Raw genomic sequence first — 18786 nt, 5'->3', positions numbered from 1 at the left:
ATTTAATATGTCAAAGGTCATAAGCAAAAACAAAATATAAATAACCTAAAACAATGCTGATAATACAGACTTAAAATCTGAATTAATGGATGTTGTTGTTGTTGTAAGGTTTAACACCACTTTTCAGCACATGATAGGCTATACATGGTGGCTAGTATTAATGATGGAGGAAGAACCCAGGAAAACCCGGAAAGAACCACCAACCCACAAGATGCTACTGGCAAGCTTTCTCACATACCCACATTAGTTGAATCTGAGACTTGAACCCATGCAGACAGAGGTGAGATGGCAGTGATCCGTCAGGTAGAGCGCTTTAGACCACTCGGGGGACCCGAATTAATGGATGAACAAAATAACAACTAAATTAACCATTTTCCAGAGTTACTTGAAAGTTAATGAAAAAGGAATATTCTCATGTATACAAAGTTTGTTCTTAATGCCTTTGTTTTTTTGTTTTTTTTAGGAACACAGAAAATTAAGAATGAGCTCTAAGTTAATGGATAAACAACAACAGTAATGAAAACAACAATAACAAAAACAATCAACATACCAAAATCAGGGGTTAGTAGTTATTTATACATTTATTGATACTTTCAGGAACAAAGTACTATGCAAAGTCCACTTGACTTTCTTAATCATTTTATGATCTTGTGAAGTTCCTCAACTAATAAAAAAAATTAATGTAATAAAAGAACTCATGAATTTGCAATTGGCAATATGGATAATTATGTGTTATGGTTTTTAAAAAACAAAGTTAAATGATTATCAATAAAATAATAAACTGCTAGAGTCATCCGGACCGACCTGATAACTCGAACTAACAGCAAGCAGAATTGAATTTGCAGACAAAGTCGAAAATATATAGAATCAATCAATAGTTAGCTAAACTTGTTGACTTTTAATTCCAGTATGCAGAGTGTAGCTAATGTATGTACTGTAGAAATTTCATAATTTCTTTTTATGTAAATTTCTTTGACCAAATTCCGATTGTTTCAATTCACAATGTTTACAATAACATTATATTGCTCTGTGTGTAAATGTACAGAGAATATATTGTTTAACGAGGGAACTGCAGAGTTATTCAGTTTGAATGCTTTGAGCTTCATGGCTTCATTGTAAAGATATAAAACATAATTATTTATCTCCATCAAGAAAGCAATCCCAATGATCCTACTGTGAGACATTTGATAATAATGTTCAAATATTATTCTACAATTATTGCAGAATTCATACAGGATAGAGTATTTCATGTTTGTTAACAGTGCTGTATGTTCATAAAAGAAACTATAACACTGACTATATTTTTTTTAAAGTAACATTTATCTTAAACTTTTCAAGAACTCCACAAGAATAAAGCATTACTTTCTCATTTTGTGCATGGGAGATTTGTTCGATTACATTACCACACAAACACTTTACCTGGTTTTCGATAGGGAGAATGCAATCAGCCCTCTCTGTCAGTTCCCTCATAGCCAAGACACTATTGTATGGGGAGGTAATCACATCATCCTCAGCCGAGGGGTAAACTGCTGTAACAAACCTGCCAAACACAAAACAGTATGTTTCATGTAATAAGCAAGTGTTGAAACTATACATACATAGCTGATGCATTATGTCAGACAATATTAAGTCTACAAACATTTAGAGTTTAGTACCCTTTCTCACAGAAGTTATTCAGGCCATACAATAAATTAAGTTTCATTCTATGGAAGCTGTGACATCTCGGTAGAGCCAGACACTCATAATCCCTTTTCCTTAGCACAATATAACCATTCATGTGTTTAAAGTGTCAATAAAACCAAGAAGAAACAAAACAATTCTAATTCTTGGGATGCTACAAACCATGAATGCAAAATACCAAATAACACAAACTGGACGTGAGAAGGTGGCTATGAGGTGTGTTTGGAATAAAAAATATTTCCAGTGATGAAGTGACCACATTTTTTGAGGTACATTCAAGTTCTGCTAATACTGTATAAAATATTCCAACTTTTAATGCAGTTATTTTTTAAATAAGTCAAGTTATACATGAACAATTTATTATAAACACTAACTTTATATTAAAAAAGATTCAGCACATAACAAAGACACTGAAAATTATATTTTCATTATTTTACAGATGTTAAAATCAGATTCCTTTTTGCATGATCTAAAACAAAAATATAGATCTCCTAATACTCCACATCGATATGTTGTTGAAGACATTGAAACAAGCTGTGTGCCTAATACCTATAGACATCAGGGTACTCTTCTTCAAGGAGGTTCAGAATATAAGTTCCAAGGCCTGACCCAGTTCCTACAGTAAGATAAATAAAAAGATGATGAGGATAAATGAGGCATCAAATGAAATAATAATAATAATAATAATAATAAAACTACATATTAAAACATGATTATATGAATCTGAGACCTATTACAATGTGCTCATATTAATATGATACACATTAAAACATGATTATATGAATCTGATACATATTACAATTGATCAGATTAATGATACATATTAAAATATGATTATATGAATCTGATACATAGTACAATGTGATCAGATTAATATGATACACATTAAAACATGATTATGTGAATCTGATACATATTACAACTGTTCAATGCCGATTTCCATTGCTCATCTGGCCAAGCACTGTCAAGAAACACAATCCACTAAAATTATGTCATTATTTAATGTGAGTGTGGGTCATGTTTTGATTTGGGTAAGTTTTGACTTGGGTATGTTTCCGTCTGGGTACGTTTTGACTTGGATACGTTTCGGTTTGGGTACGTTTTGACTGTAAACCCAATTTAATGGCGAGGTGGGGTGGGGTGTATTTTCTATCATATTAATTTTCTTTTATCTAAAAATAGTTTTCCCACTAACCAATATGATAAATAACATTAATTCTTTTCGAACAAAAAAGAGCAATAATCTTTTTTGAAGCCGACCCCCCACCCTAAACCTATCAACTCTCTTCCCAGATAGTCGGTCCCTTTGAAGCAGATCATTTAGTTGTACTTTTATTTTTATCTCAAGAAAAAAACATTTGTTTTCAATTAATATAACGCAGTTATCACAGTAAATACGAGACAGCATATTTCTTAAGTAACAGCCGATATTTTTATTTCAAAGGAGGTACATGGTCTCGGTTCTTTAATAACAACTCTTCTTTTTGAAGGAAAATTTGTACTTGTTGTACATTTTTTGTCATGCTTGTGCGCAGAAGTCACACGACAGTGATAGTCTCTTCGCATGTTTTGAAAGAAAGTATGCAAAAAAAGTAACTTAAGAACGGATTACATACTAACATTTCGTGTGCACGTATGTTTGCGTACTATTCACTTTATACGCTTCGTTTCTTGAGATTTATAAGCCTCACTTTGGAATCGACTTCCGTTGTATCTTACTCACCTTCAACCCCCTATTACTAACCGGTAAAGTGGGTCAAGCCGTCATATAGTGTTTAATGATAGTAGTATTTAACGGAGTGTAATTTTAGATAAATGAAATGTCAACACTCAGCCTAAGGATTCGCGACGACCACCTTACATGCACTATCTGCTTTCACATGTACGTCAGACCGAAAGCTCTGCCTTGCTTACATAGCTTTTGTGAAGCATGTATCAACGACTTCGTGGTCAGCAGGGGCTACGAGGAAATCGGAAGGTTCCCTTGCCCCGTATGTAGAGAGGACATTGCCATACCACCAGAGGGGGTCAGAGGTTTCAGAGACAACCACAACTTGAACAGCTTGCTGGAGACTGTAGATAGGAAGAAGTACAATCCTGAAGTTTCACCACAAATGCTTTCCAATATTTCTGAGGACACAGTTGCAGGCAAAGAAGAGCATAATTATTATGGTGTTCTCCCTGTGGCAAGTGCTCAATGGTCTGGGGAACCTGCAATGCCACCTGGGCGACAAAGTCCTAGACTATATCCTCATTTGTCTAGACAAGATGAGCATGCAGGCACATGCACAAAGGGTCTTGTTCTTAAATTTGGAAAGTTTGGTCCAGCAGTATCAGAATTCCTAAAGCCTTTTGGTCTTGCTGTTGGCCGAAATGGAGATTTTGTGATATCTGATAGAGGAGGGAATCGTATCTTTGTCTACACTAATAATGGGGAGTTGAAATACTGCTTTACCTGTAATGGTACAGTCAATGATATTACTTTCACCAAAGATAACAAAATTCTAGTTGCTGTTTCAAAAGCTGGATCAGCCATTATGAAAATGTACTCCATAGAAGGCCGTCTGCTAGGCACATTTGGAGAGCACTATCGATATGACAATCCAAGCGGTATTACAGTATTGCCATCAAGTCAAGTAGCTGTTACCAATCTTGAAGGAGATAATGTTTACATTTTTACAGAACAGTTCAAATTCAGCAACAAGATTGGTTGGAAAGGATTAGGAAATAATCATTTTATGCAGCCAATGTTTATTTCCTCAACTTCAAAAAATTATGTTGTTGTGTCTGACACAGGCAGTTGTACTATTAAAGTCTTGGATACCAATGGAAGTTTTAAACGAAGCTTTGGCGGGAAGGGAACACAACATGGCCAATTAAACCATCCCATGGGTGTTGACGTCGATGTCGAGGACAATATTATAATTGCAGATTCAGAGAATTTCCGTGTTGAAATATTTTCAATTAAAGGACATTTCTACACAACATTAGTCAGTGATACAAATAAGCTTGGGCCTGATGTGAGGCCTGTAAATGTTGCAGTGACACCAAAGAACAATGTAGCTGTGTTGCTTCTAGGGACTGGATTTGCTGAGATCCGAGTTTATCAGTGGAAACCAAGTAACTTTTATGCAAAGGGTTTGTCACAGGTCTGATTATAAATAAAAATATTAAATGTATGATGTGATGGACAAGCTAATCCAAGATCAGATAATGAGAGTTATTTGTGCTTTAGCCAGGGGGATATTCTAATACACCTCATTTACTGTACATTGTTCATTCTAACTCAGTATATCCTCATAACCTGTAAGTGGAAATGTTGCCCATGTGATAACTATTTGTGAGAGGGGAATAATTTTTAGTTCTTGTGAGGTCAGGTAGACAAAAATTACATTTACATTGACATTTCTAAAAACAATTGTTTGAGCTACATACAGTAACAGTAGGCAGACATACATGTAATGGATTTGGGTTATGACCCTTGGGACTTGGTCAGGGATCGGGAGTGGGGTATATAGTAACAACTGGGGGATTTGCCATAACATACCGATAATTTTCTTTCTGTGTGATCATAAGTTACACACCACGTACTGGTAACCATATGTATGATACATGGACTAGACAGAATCATTTAGAATTGTCCTTTCATAATCTACACATCCTGACACTCCTTCTGCCACAGTGGAAAGATCATGGTCATTTGGAGGCCAAGCCATATACTTCACTGTAAAATGAGGAAGTTCTATCCTTTCATACTCCTGCCAATCCTCAACCCCTAAGGCAACTAAGACAAAGTTTGCAAAAATCCTGTCAAATTTTATCTTTGAAGTCACTTAACCACATGCAATTAAAAGTTTCTCCTGGAAAAAAATAAAGAAGTTAATATTGTTTTGCATTGAAGTTATTGTGATTCCTGAATCCCCACATTTGCATGATCCCCCACCCCCATGACAGTAGTGTTCATTGATCACTTGGTTGCAGAAGTTGGATTGCAAAGAATACATTCATAGAGGTACCACTGCTGTTTGAATCTCCAAGTCCGGAAGTCAAGGCAACTGCTTACAATATAAGATTCTCTAATAGGCATAAGGCTTTACTGAAGCAACAGATGTCCCTTACAAGAGAATACATGTACGTGCACTTTGCATCTATTGTCAGATATTCTTTATCAATCTGAGGTGAAACAATAAATCAATAATTTTTCCATTGTGATACCAGAGGTGATGAATAGATACAAAACAATACTTAGTCTGTACAATCTTAATAGTCCTGAGTAATTATTAGTTGTTTGCCTTTTTTTGTTATCTTTAAATTGAGAATTCATCTAAGGCAGGTGTAATAGGTACATATACTCAACAAAAACAAAAAAAAACTTTTTAAACATCACTTTTCTACAGAATAAAACAAACTCAGAAAGTTCAAAATATCCCCCCCCCACTTTGTCTATCCTGACAGCATGTATAGCCACTGATAATGTAGATGATACTAGATCAACAGAAAGAAGATATTCCAGTTTTGTTCTTTTATGATTTATGTAGTTTACTGATAATATGATAAGCACTTTTATGTGTAAATTTTTGATTGCTTTGCATCTTGTCTACTTTGGTTGAATTTGAAGGCTACAATTCTTGTGTGTCATGCAGTGAAACATGTTACTTTCAGTTCCAGTTGGGCTTTATTATTTGTTCAAATTCAGGATAAAATAATAACCACCAATCAGAACTAACTGAAGCTTGTTCACTGCGAAACACTGGAAGTAGTGGTATCCAAACTCTACCAGTAAATAGATGCCAAGAACTGTAAAGTACTTAAATCATAAAACAAAATTTGGAATGTCTCTTTTATGCTGATATGTATAATCAGCGAGTGAACATGCCACTAGGTTATTTAAAAAATACTACAGAATCGGGAAAGGGGCATATTCTAATAGCTGCCTTGTTAATGTTTAGAAGAGGATTGGATGTTGTCATTAATATGTATCTATACACTGTCAAATCACAGTTCTGTTTTTTTTTCCCCACAGGGACTGTTATAGCTCAGTTTGTATAACATTGGACTTTCAATCCAATAGTTGTGGGTTCAGTATTTATATCTGCCTACCGATTTGCCAGCCTACGTTGGCTACCAGGGTTTGCTCTTGGGGGAAAAGTACATAGCTCTTTTTTCCTCAGATGATTAGAGCCACTAAGAACCAGCCAACCCATATCATAAATTAACAGCAAATAAACTATGCTCGACATGTATTCAGAATCAATATTTATAATTTATTACACTGGTGTTTTTTCATTTATAAATGGGTATCTGTTTTTTGATGGTATAGTTGTGAAATGTTACTGTATTCCCTGTACATAAATTCTTTGATTGTAAAGTTGAAAGAGTCGTATTGTTCACACAGAAGGATCAGTGTTTGTATGTTGGGTCTTTAACACTATATGCAGAGGTCATTAACATTATATGCAGTGGTCATAAAATCCAGAACAAATGTCGCAAAAAGAGACAAAGTAAATCCAGTTTTTGATAGAAGTTACTTGCAAATGCATAAACCGTCCTCATCACCATAATGCCTGAACATTAAAATATGGAACACTGCATATTGTCAGTTATTGCCTACACACTGATACATTGTCCAGTCCCATGTAAAAGAGCCATGTAGCTAAATATCCCAAAGAGTGCTTGCAGATTGATAATTTTGTGTTTGAGGCTAGATTTAAAAAAATGCGTGATTACATTGAAAAATAATTGGGTTGTTAGGTTGGAATAAGCTTTTTGTGTTTTTTTTTTTGTTGAGGGGGTCCAGATGGATTTTAATGAAGCATAAATTAGAATAAAGCATCTTTATACTTTGTTGCTTGCCCTAATCCACTTTGTATACAATGTATGACTGTAAAACAAAATTACTTGTTACATGTATTTTTGATGATGAAACCAGTAAAATCCACAATGTTAATTATTTTTCAATGCTTGAATTGTTTTCAGAATGCCTATAATTCACAATTCCATTACTCATTGTTTTTGTGACTTTAAGAGTTATTTCCCTTTTTTCCAAGTGTATTATTTTTTATATTATTGATAAACATGCAACAGTTATAAATATGTTGATAAAATGTGCTCTGTTTTGTCATAGTTTATGTAGCTCAACCTAGTCCACACATCTTTTTAAAAAATTAATCCTATCCACTTGGATGCCAACACAAACTCAGCCTACCCCTTCTCACCTGCCATTATTACACACCTTGGTGGGGAAAATATTGTTTTTCAGGGTCATGAGTGGATTTGTGTACCTAATGGGTTGTTTTGTATACCCATCCACAGTGTTTATAGGACAGTTAATATTTTTCAAAAAGAGACAGAGAGGCAGAGAGTGGAATCCTTCATATACATGCAGATCGATTGCTTGTTATTACATACTTCAAATTAAATCTTATACAGCAATAGGAATATGGAATTATGATATTTCTTTATGCAAAAAGGCAACCCATTATGTGAATGTGTCTTTGTCATGATTTTGTAATGAAACAGGCTTGTATGTTTAATACAGAATTTGTATTGATGTAAATACTACATTTTATGATTATTCACAGATTTTAAAAAAGCCTGTTACTTCCATGGTAAATAAATTTTGTAGTTTTAAGTGATTACATCATGCATTAAAATGTATTTCTCTTACATGAAGAGTGCCTTTCAGTGTTTTGTTTTGTTTTAAACCATATGCACTAATCAGTGTTTGAATCGCTTAGCTTCCAATGACTTACTTTAATAAAGACATAAACAGCTTCTTTGTAAGTTTGACAGTGTCTCTAGCATTGTACAAGTAACCTTTTCAAGTTGCGATGTGAAACATGCCATTTTCTTTACATCAGTTACAGAGGAAATATAGATCTTTTTTGAAAGACTGATCTGAATCCATATGTCTCTATCTAGTAATTGTGTCCTTTTAGTGTAATATCATCCATGTCTGTCTCTATCTACTAATTGTGTCCTTTTAGTGTAATATCATCCATGTCTGTCTCTATCTAGTAATTGTGTCCTTTTAGTGTAATATCATCCATGTCTGTCTCTATCTAGTAATTGTGTCCTTTTAGTGTAATATCATCCATGTCTGTCTCTATCTAGTAATTGTGTCCTTTTAGTGTAATATCATCCATGTCTGTCTCTATCTAGTAATTGTGTCCTTTTAGTGTAATATCATCCATGTCTGTCTCTATCTAGTAGTTGTTGTTGTTGTTGTGGGGTTTAACGCCATTTTTCAGCACACAATAGGCTATGCATGGTGGCCAGTATTAATGGTAGAGGAAGAACCCGGGAAAACCCCAGGAAGAACCACCGACCCACGAGAAGCTACTGGTAAGCTTTCTCACGTACCCACATTGGCTGAATCCGAGACTCGAACCCACGCAGACAGAGGTGAGATGGCAGTGATCCGTAATGGAGAGCGCTTTAGACCACTCGTCCACTCGGGGCCCCTCTCTATCTAGTAATTGTGTCTTTTTAGTGTAATATCATCCATGTCTGTCTCTATCTAGTAATTATATCCTTTTAGTGTAATATCGTATACACCCCCAAAAAACTTGTGTTGAACACAGTCCATAACCATTGTTATCAGGTGCAATACTCAAGACTTCTATGTGCATAAAGAGTATGTACAAAGTGCTTGAATGCACTGATGGTTCAATCCAAATCAAACAATATCAACCTAAGAATTTAGCAATGAAAGCTTGTTTATTTCATGACGCATTGTAACACAACCCTACCAGAAACAAAGGCTTTCTGGTTCAAATTCTCCATTTACTGTCAAGATTAAAATTTTGTAGTACACTGTTGTCTTTATTTGTTTCTCTTTTTCCAACTCGCATGCTTATATTTTAAACATGTATGCATTAACTTCAACTCTCTACAACAAGTTATGATCAGTAATCTGTGATTAGTAGATCACACAAAAATACATTTACCGTATATTTTGGAACACAATAAATTAATTTTGAAAGTAATCATTTGGTGCACTGTTTGTTTTGGGATACACTGTATTATTTTTTTGGGGGGTTGTTGTCATATGCTCTGGGATATCTTTTAAATCATTTCAAAATTACATGTCAAAAAATGCATCAGCCCAACCCTTTTGCTGCATACATACGATCCATCCTTTCGGTGCATGATGATTATTTTTAGTTTCCTCATCCAGTGAAAAATTTTCATTGGAGGTAACACATCTGCTGCAGAAACTGCATGGTCTAAAGTTAGATATTTGTTATCTGCACCAGATTTTAGAATTTTCACATTTTTAGGCCCCTTCTTATCAACAGTCCATCCAGGAATGAGATCAGTGTATACTGGAATTTCATCCATGTTAAATAATCATATTGTCAGCAAAATCAACCTCTCATCTTGCCTTCACCAAGTCGTCAAATGATTTCATTTTCTCCTCCAAGTCTCTGGGAGATGCTGAGTTATCGATGGCAGTGGATGACTGTCACTTTAAAAACTGTTCCATTTGTTTCAATTTATTTTAAAAATTCCCATGCATACCAGTAAAAATTTCACTTATTTCTTTATTCATGGAATTATAATGGACATTCAGCCACTTCATATATGCAACATTAACTTGCTTTAATAATACTCCTTGTAGTCCATGTTTGTTAATAAATTGTCATCTGCACTCACAGTGAATATATTTTCCAATAATGATTTTAGTTTGTGTGATACTGTGACATAGTTAACCTGGATGCAATACAATCTTGGTTATTTTTCACCTTACACTGTCGTGCGTGAATGGCAGGTGCTTTAAGCAATTGGTTGATATTTCTCTCTGTGTTGGATCCAGTCAGTGCCTGATTAAGGCCTTCCAGGGCCCTAACTACTGAAAACAGTACAGTGCCCCCTAAAAAATGTGAAACCATAAGCACATGCTTAATGTGCTTAATGGGTAATCCGGCACTGGATCCAGTTTTCAGTCTGATAACATTCAAACCGTGAGTATAACCAAACATGACTCGTTTCTCTATATTCAAGTCAATGAACAATAAGTCATGTGTTATCTGACATAAGCAATACATACTTAAATATGGATGCATACACATCATTTGAACTAGTCCAAACCACACTCACAATGGAGCAAAGGTCAGTCCATTTTTTTCTGCCTATACCGCCCTCCTCCTAGTAGAAAAAAACGAGCTGGCTGACTCTCTCTTTTTGGAGCAGTTTCTGAATCTCCTGGAGTATGGAAATTCGATAGGTGGCAACCTGATTATTATTAGAGATTTCAACTTTCACTCTGACTGTACCGGAAACCCAAACACATCAAAACTCATAGATTCCATTCATATTTTCAACCTCAAACAGTTAACCAACCCACCCATAAACATGGCCACATTTTAGACTGGATTCTTCATAGACCTGATGATAACATTCTACGGTCCTCTCTGGTATCCCATGACCTTGCATATCTGATCACCTCTGCATTATATGCCATCTTGACGTATCAGTCCCTAACCCTCCACCTTTTTCTGCTACTAAGAGAAACCTCAGTATGATAAATAGAACCAAACTAATGCATGACATACAAGCAAACCTAACAACTTGCTTACCTCCTACAGCAGAACAACTCGATAACTGCCTGCATTCATTGCTCGACAAACATGCCCCAGCTACCAAGTGCAGAGTATCAATTCAAAAGTGTTCTCCATGGTATAGCAGTGTTAGGGACCAGCTTCGCACTGCTAAAAGAGACCGCCGTAAGGCTGAGAGGCTTTGGCTTTCCACCAGACTCACTAATCATAAGCAAATCTATGAAGCCGCTAAGAAGAATGTCACAAATATAGTCCATGCAGCGAAATCAGCCCACTACACTACTTAATATCATAGAAAGTTCCAGCTGCAAAGAGTTTTTCGATATTACTAACAAGCTAATGTCAAGGAACAAATCTACACCACTTCCAACTACCTTCTTTCCAGTCGACCATCTGGACATGTTTGCAAATTTCTTCTGTGACAAAGTACAAACCATTAAAGATAAACTCGACACCACAATTTCAATTGACTCATGGTCACCATACAGTTGGGATACAGAATTTAAGCAGCAACAAATTAGCAGCATTTGAACTTATCTCTGGATTTTGTACGTACAATCGTGATGAAGAGTGCACCAAAGTCATGTGAACTTGATTCAATTCCAACATCACTGCTGCTTGAGTCTTAGATCCAGTATTACCTTCACTAACTGATGTTATTAATACCTCTCTCTCATCCGGGGAATTCCCATCATTTTTCAAAACTGCCATTGTAAAGCCTCTGCTGAAGAAACCAACACTAGACCATAACAATTTAAAGAACTACCGCCCAGTTTCTAATCTCCCATTCATATAAAAAATCTTAGAAAAGGTTGTTCTATCCCAGCTTGTATCTCATCTAAATTCAAACAGTCTTTTCAGCAATGTACAATCTGCATATCGCCCTTGCCACAGTACTGAAACTATTCTTCTAAAAGTGGCTAATGATATTCTCTCTGCGTTTGATAGCGGAAAGATTACAGTCCTCTTCCTCCTTGATTTGTCTGCAGCATTTGACACAATAGACCATGATAAATTACTCCACCGTCCCCAGCATTATTTGGCATTCATGATACAGCCTTACTGTGGTTCAAGTCCTACTTCATCAACTGTACACAAATTGTATCTCGAAATGGAATACACTCCAGCCCAGTTGATCTATGTTGTGGTGTTCCACAGGAGTCTGTTCTCTTCATTCTGTACACTCAGTCGCTCTCAAGTGTCATTGATCATCATCCAGTGTGTCACCAATTGTACGCTGATGACTCTCAAATATACAAATTTAGCCACCCAACTGTTGATGCTACCATCCAAGGTGTAGAGAGGTGGATTTCTATTGTGAAATCGTGGATGACAAGCTGCAGATGAATGATGATAAAACTGAGGTCATTCTGATCACAACACAAAGACTTTCTCATTCACATCCTTTACCTCAAACAATAAATATCAGCAACACCAACATTAAATTCACACAATAAGCATGAAACCTAGGTGTTACTCTGGACAGTACTCTCACATTGCACCAACATGTCATGAACATATGCAAGGCTAAATATCTTGAGCTGAGACGCATCAGCTCAATTCGCAAATATCTTTCAGTTGATGCCACTAAAACAATTGTGTGTTGATTAGTACTTTCAAAACTGGATTAATGTAACTCAATTCTGTCTGATTATTCTCAATATCTGCTCCAGAAACTTCAAAAAACACAGCTGCTTGGATCATACTTAAGAGTACCACGATCGGAGCACACCTCCCCGCTGCTCTGTACCCAACACTGGCTATCCATGCGATCCAGAATCAAACACAAAATTTGTTCTCTGTGCTACGTTTCACTGTCGGATTCTAGTCCAACATACCTATCTGACCTCACCCATGTGTACACACCAGCAAGATACTTACGCTCCTCTTCTGACAATCGTATACTCATTATTCACACTATGAAAACAAAGTCATATGGACAAAGTTCTTTTGCATACCAGGGCCCAGCAACGTGGAATGAATTGCCCACTGAACTTGGACATAAAGACACAGTGATCCCATTCAAGAGTGCTCTCAAAACTCACTTATTTTGACTGCAAGAACAAACTTGAAGACGTAATATTGTTTCCTAACTTAAATATTCTCAGCATGTTTTTTTATTTGCTAATTTCATGGTGTTTGTTTTTGTAATCATATCATTATATTGTAAAGCGCTTAGAGCTTCTAAAAATTAGGCTCTATTCAAAGTCCTCATTATTATTATTATTATTATTATATATGGAGTTTGTGAGTATTTTTTTCTTCAACAATTTGCTGAAGATGAGAAATAAAATGGGAATAAATGATAACAATACAAGGTTAGTTTCTTTTTATTATCAAATCATTTTGTTTATTTTATTGTAACATGCAGTGTGTTGGGATGGGTGGGACATATGACCTAGGTGCAAAAAGTTTTACTACAGTCTGGGACAGGAAAAACTTTTATTTTATCATGTCCCAATATATATGGTAAATACAATAATCTGAACACAAGTTAAACATACACTCAGTGTTTGGAGATATGATTTTCATCTGACCCTACAACACTGATCTGAACACAAATTATTATTAAATATTTCATCAGCAGAACTTGCATCATCCATTAACCATCTGACCCAAGCCATATTGATAAAACTTTTCTTCATTTTCATTGATCAATGAACAGGCTAGACATTCTTCTTAAGTCTGTCTCTATTATTCTATCTTGCAAACTGAAATAAAATGAATTTTCTTTCTAGTAGTGTCTGAACTTGAACAAAAAATTTAAAACACCTTCTGGTGATTTGAGCAAATGAGCACAAAATAGCTCTCTTGCACATGTCACACATACATTTAAATATCTAACAATAATATCATACTGTATTTGCTGGCCTATAAAACTATACTTTTTGACCAGAAAATCTTAGCTTCATCTTTTACTCAGATTTGACATATATGGATTATGTCATGAATCATTTTATCGTATGTCACATAATTTTGGTATGATTTTTTTTTCTCCAAAAGTACAACAAAATCTGTGAAATCATTTCATTTTGGGGAAGAGATCATGTATGAAAAAAAATAGAAGGATTTTAAACAATTACATGATGGTCAGTATTTAAAATTAACGTACATCAAGATGTAATTGCATTAAAGCAGCATGCATTAGTAATATACATTCTTTGTCCAAGAATTACGTGACTTTGTAGTGGCATTTTACATGCTAATTAAATATGATACAGCTGTAGTCTGGATTTCCAAGCTAACACCTGTTTGAGGTCAAGATTCAGCAGACCAGATCACATTACTGAGGCTACCAAAATGAAAATGAGGCTACCCATTGGTATTATGAATACAGTACCATATAATAAAAGGAAATGCCTGGTGGTTACTCGTGTACATTTCTCAACCAGTGACATCTTTTGAACTTGCCGATAAGACTGACAGCAACTACAGTAACATATAGCATGAACAAAGATAAAAAATAATTGCCACCTAAGTACAGGAAGAGTACATGCACTTTAAAAAAAAAAAATCTTATTTGTTTGAAATGGAGAGGTTGTTATACTTGCAAAGAAAAGTAGCATGTGCAGTGGTCATTCTTGGAATTTGACCTAAATGGAGTCTATATGGATATAACTATTGGATTATATAAACCCTGAAGGATTAAGGTATGTATTTATAGTTTACATTTACTATTTAGCTTATTAATGTTTTCTCTCTTTGACAAAAGCTTCAGCTAAATAGGACAATAAGGTATATATAAAAAAAACATGAAGAGCTGGAATCTCTCTCTCTCTCTTATAGATTGGGCCATATTTTATTTTGATAACGAGGTGCAAGAAGAAAAATATGATGTAATACATATGAATCTCTCTATGTATCTCTCTTCCCTCAAAAATATGGATAAAGCATTTTAGCATCAGTGATGCAATTTCCTTAATACAGGTAATCTGAAATAGCATATACTTTTAATATTTATGAAATTGAAGTTATTAGAGTTTAATACAACACAGCATCACAAATTTTATCATATCTGTAACTCAATAAATGTTCAGGTCAGCATAACTGTATGTAGCTAAAAGTAAATAATACATTTAAAATACCTTGTGTGAAACAAATTAGGTATTTTTAGTTACATTTAATGATCCAGACTGGAAAGGTTACTGAGTTACATTTAGGATAAAATTCACAATGCTTTGTAGAACGAAGTAAAAAAAACAAAGCCAAGGTGTTGATCTTGTCTCGTCTTATACTCAGTATCGATTTATATATGGATGAAGGATGGAAAATGTACCAAATCCGCTCATTTGACTTATACTCTGCATCGACTTATAAGCCAGCAAATACGGTAAATGTGAAATCATGTACAAGTCTTTATTTTTTTATATGCATCAATAGATGAATTGCATCCTTTGGATTTGGCTTTATGTAATTCATTTATTTTATAATAAGTACTAGAGTGGTTAACTGCAAATATTTAGTGATTTTTTAGAGGCTATACATACATAACAGTGCAATTGCATTTTTAAGCTTTCTTTAACAGACATGCACCTGAACATGTATATGAACTAGTCAAGACAAACATTCATAGAATGATTTGATTTCTATCTATTTTTTTACATACATGTAGTAGTGGTATGCTAATATCTTTTTCTCTTTACTGATCTAGATCAAAGCCTTTATCCCCCCCCCCACAAGCTTTTGTCTGCACTTAAGTTATTGAGGCCAGACAAATAAAGTTGCCATGAGGAGCACCTGCATGAGGAAATCCATGTGGGGTAGAAAACCTCAAGTCAGATCAGTAACCAAACAAATTATTATCAAACTACTTACACATCTCCAAGATTGTGTCATACACATGGCTGTTAACCCTCAGTATTTTGGCGTGAATTTAATGACTTTTTCAGTGATTCACGGATTCACGCAGCAAGCAAAAAATTAAAAAATTCTCTAATTCTCAATTATTTTAAATCTTTAATAAAATAACAGATTTCCTGTTAAGTGCTAGTCATGATACTGGCAGTTGCTGAAACGGTCCAATACTGGTTGCGATATTAGTAGAACTACAGCCGATTGGTACAGTTGGCCCAGTAGCAAGCATTTTAGTCTATTTTAATCTGCCTGTATGAGAGTAGTTTTACAAATGCTTTTGGTGAGAAACTGGGGCCTAACTGTAATTTTACTTTGCACATGTGTAACCCCCTCTGATTTGAATTACCATTCAGCATCACATCTAAGATCTTGAAAATGACTTCACCACCAAGGAAAAAGAAATGTATTGCTTAAAAAGTGAAGTTTAATTTGGAATATACAAAAAATTGGCTGTGCATTCAGCCATCAAACATTGATATACATCATGCTTTTTGCACACAGTGTGCCACAAATTTTAGTATTGGGCATGGTGGCAGAGACAATGTGAGGAGCACATCTGTCACAAAAAAACCCATAGAGGTTGGGAGAATTAAGAATTCACATATTTCAGCTCTGGAATATTTTGAGCCGTCGATGGAAGACCTACAACCTACCAACGCTGAAGCATTATTTGTGAGTTTTCATTTGTTCCGACAAATGTTCTCGGACTCGAAGATCGCTTACAAATTTTCCTGTTGAAGAACCGAAAGTGCTGCACTAGTTAAAGCAATGTCAAAGAACGCCACAGAAAACTTTGTCATCAAGATCAACCAGCAGGCAAGAAGCCTGAGCTGTTTTGAAAGCAAATTTACTATCAAGCAATTGAGGAAGTCTGCCACAGTATCATGCCTTGGTAAATAGCCACAAGAACAAGTGAAATTTATGAATACCAGAACAAATAGAAATGCAGATATATGTAGCGTTTTATTTTTATTTTGAGATCTTGATACAGTGTAGTATTGACTGTCAGAGTGGATGGAGTTATTGTCGTGGTATTTTTCACTAACTCGTGTCCAAATTCACTAATTTTTATCCCTATTTTCAATAATTGCGAGCCTGGAAGGTTTGCAGGTATGCATACACTTAACTGATGTGACAAGTACATGCATGCTCATTTATACAAACAGTGGTGAACAAACCGACCAATATTATTGGAATTACATTACACAAACTGTACACAAGTGAAGTTCTTGTAAGGTGCCTCAGTTGGACCAATGCACTGACTATATCTGTGTATAAATACCTCACCATAGGTAAAACTCTTTACATTGCGGATAGTCTTGTCAGTCAGAAGTCTACTTTAAGGACTTGCACATCTTCAGCTGTAGAGGTATGTAAGTTTATTAATTTCTTGTATACAAGATATAACTATGGTACTACCAGGTTTTCTTTTGAATGTTTCCTATGTAGCTTTGGTTTACGCAGTATAGTGCACATATTTCTATTCTTGTTTGCGACTTATTATTAGTAATATAAAGCTACATTTTTAAGAAACGTTTATTACAGTAAGATTCTTATCGAGCAGGGTTAGGTTTACTTCTGAACCTGTTGTTTTGTAATTATTGTGCCGATAATGTAATCTGTATAACTTACTGAGGGCTATTCCATTTAAACATACCCCTGGGGGGGGGGGGAAGGCACATTCAAAAATGGGTGACCACCCATAGAAGTGATTTTTTTCTACCACTACCAGTCAGAGCAGTGAATTTTGGACACCCATGCCCATGCATAGAAGCAAATTTTGGAAATTCATTACCGTGCGTACAAATTACTTTAATAGAAGTGAATGATATGTTGATTAATTTTTATTATTTGTAACTTGAATAGAAGTATTAAACTTAATAGTCAGAAATAAAATATAATGGATCTAATCAATATTTATAATTTAAGATAATATGATAAATAAAAAACATTTTGTGAATAGTAATAATAAAAAGAGCTGTTCATTTTTGATCAACTGGGTATTTATGGTTTTCAAGTTTAAGGACGAAACATTGCCTTGAGAGTTTATTTTGGATTAAAAGCACAATATTTACATAGCTAAAGATCAATATGATTAACAGTTCCTAAATAATAGTACCTAGAAATTATATATGAAATTTGATAGCAGGGCCATACATGTAAGTTTTAAAAATTATTTTCAAGTTAGACGAGGTTGACATTTTGAGAAAACGTTAATCTTGATCGCCAGTGCCCTCTAGTGGTGTCCCCTGTTGCTACTAACTATTGAAGAATCAACGCTGATAATTTAAGCTAAACTGCGCGTAGCGTAATAAATTTGGTAGCAATGTTTCACTCAGGCATTCGACTTCATACTCCTACTAAAACTTTTACGTAGTATTTATAAATTTACGGAATGCCAGACCATTTTCCCATGCTATCGCTCGACATGACCATGATCGCACCCATTTAATATGCTAGTGCAATGCAAAAAATGGAATACTGTCCCCGTTATAGTCAACTGAAAATCAGTTTATACCTAGGTTCAGTACCTCATTTTCAGTCAACCAATGAGAAGACAGCATTCCATTCTGTGCGGTGCACTTGCATATTAAGTAGGTGCGATCATGGCCATGTCGAGCTATAGCGTGGGGAAAATGGCCTGGCATTCCATAAATGTATAACAGTACGTCAAAGTTTTAGTATGCAT

General features: G+C 35.1%; 2 protein-coding genes across 2 annotated transcripts in view; one reads left to right on the top strand and one right to left on the bottom strand.

Annotated features, from left to right (window-relative positions):
* LOC149784362 (tubulin epsilon chain-like) overlaps positions 1-18786 on the bottom strand; it is a 67500-nt gene that overhangs the window by 18434 nt on the left and 30280 nt on the right. Inside the window, exons 6-7 of the mRNA XM_089932419.1 lie at positions 2230-2296; positions 1420-1540 (exon numbers count right to left, since the gene is read on the bottom strand). Of these exons, the coding sequence (XP_089788545.1) occupies positions 1420-1540; positions 2230-2296 (188 nt within the window). The remainder of the gene's footprint in view (positions 1-1419; positions 1541-2229; positions 2297-18786) is intronic.
* On the top strand, positions 3397-8357 carry LOC149784363 (uncharacterized). The gene has a single exon (XM_089932420.1). It carries the CDS (start codon positions 3501-3503, stop codon positions 4833-4835), a length of 1335 nt encoding a protein of 444 aa, XP_089788546.1. The 5' UTR covers positions 3397-3500; the 3' UTR covers positions 4836-8357.

Source organism: Sinohyriopsis cumingii, chromosome 14, assembly GCF_028554795.1.
Source record: "Sinohyriopsis cumingii isolate HCF-2022 chromosome 14, ASM2855479v2, whole genome shotgun sequence".
NCBI classification, from domain to species: Eukaryota; Metazoa; Mollusca; class Bivalvia; order Unionida; family Unionidae; genus Sinohyriopsis; species Sinohyriopsis cumingii.
The sequence above is the reverse complement of the archived record's forward strand: the minus strand, read 5'-3'. Positions and strand labels throughout refer to the sequence as shown.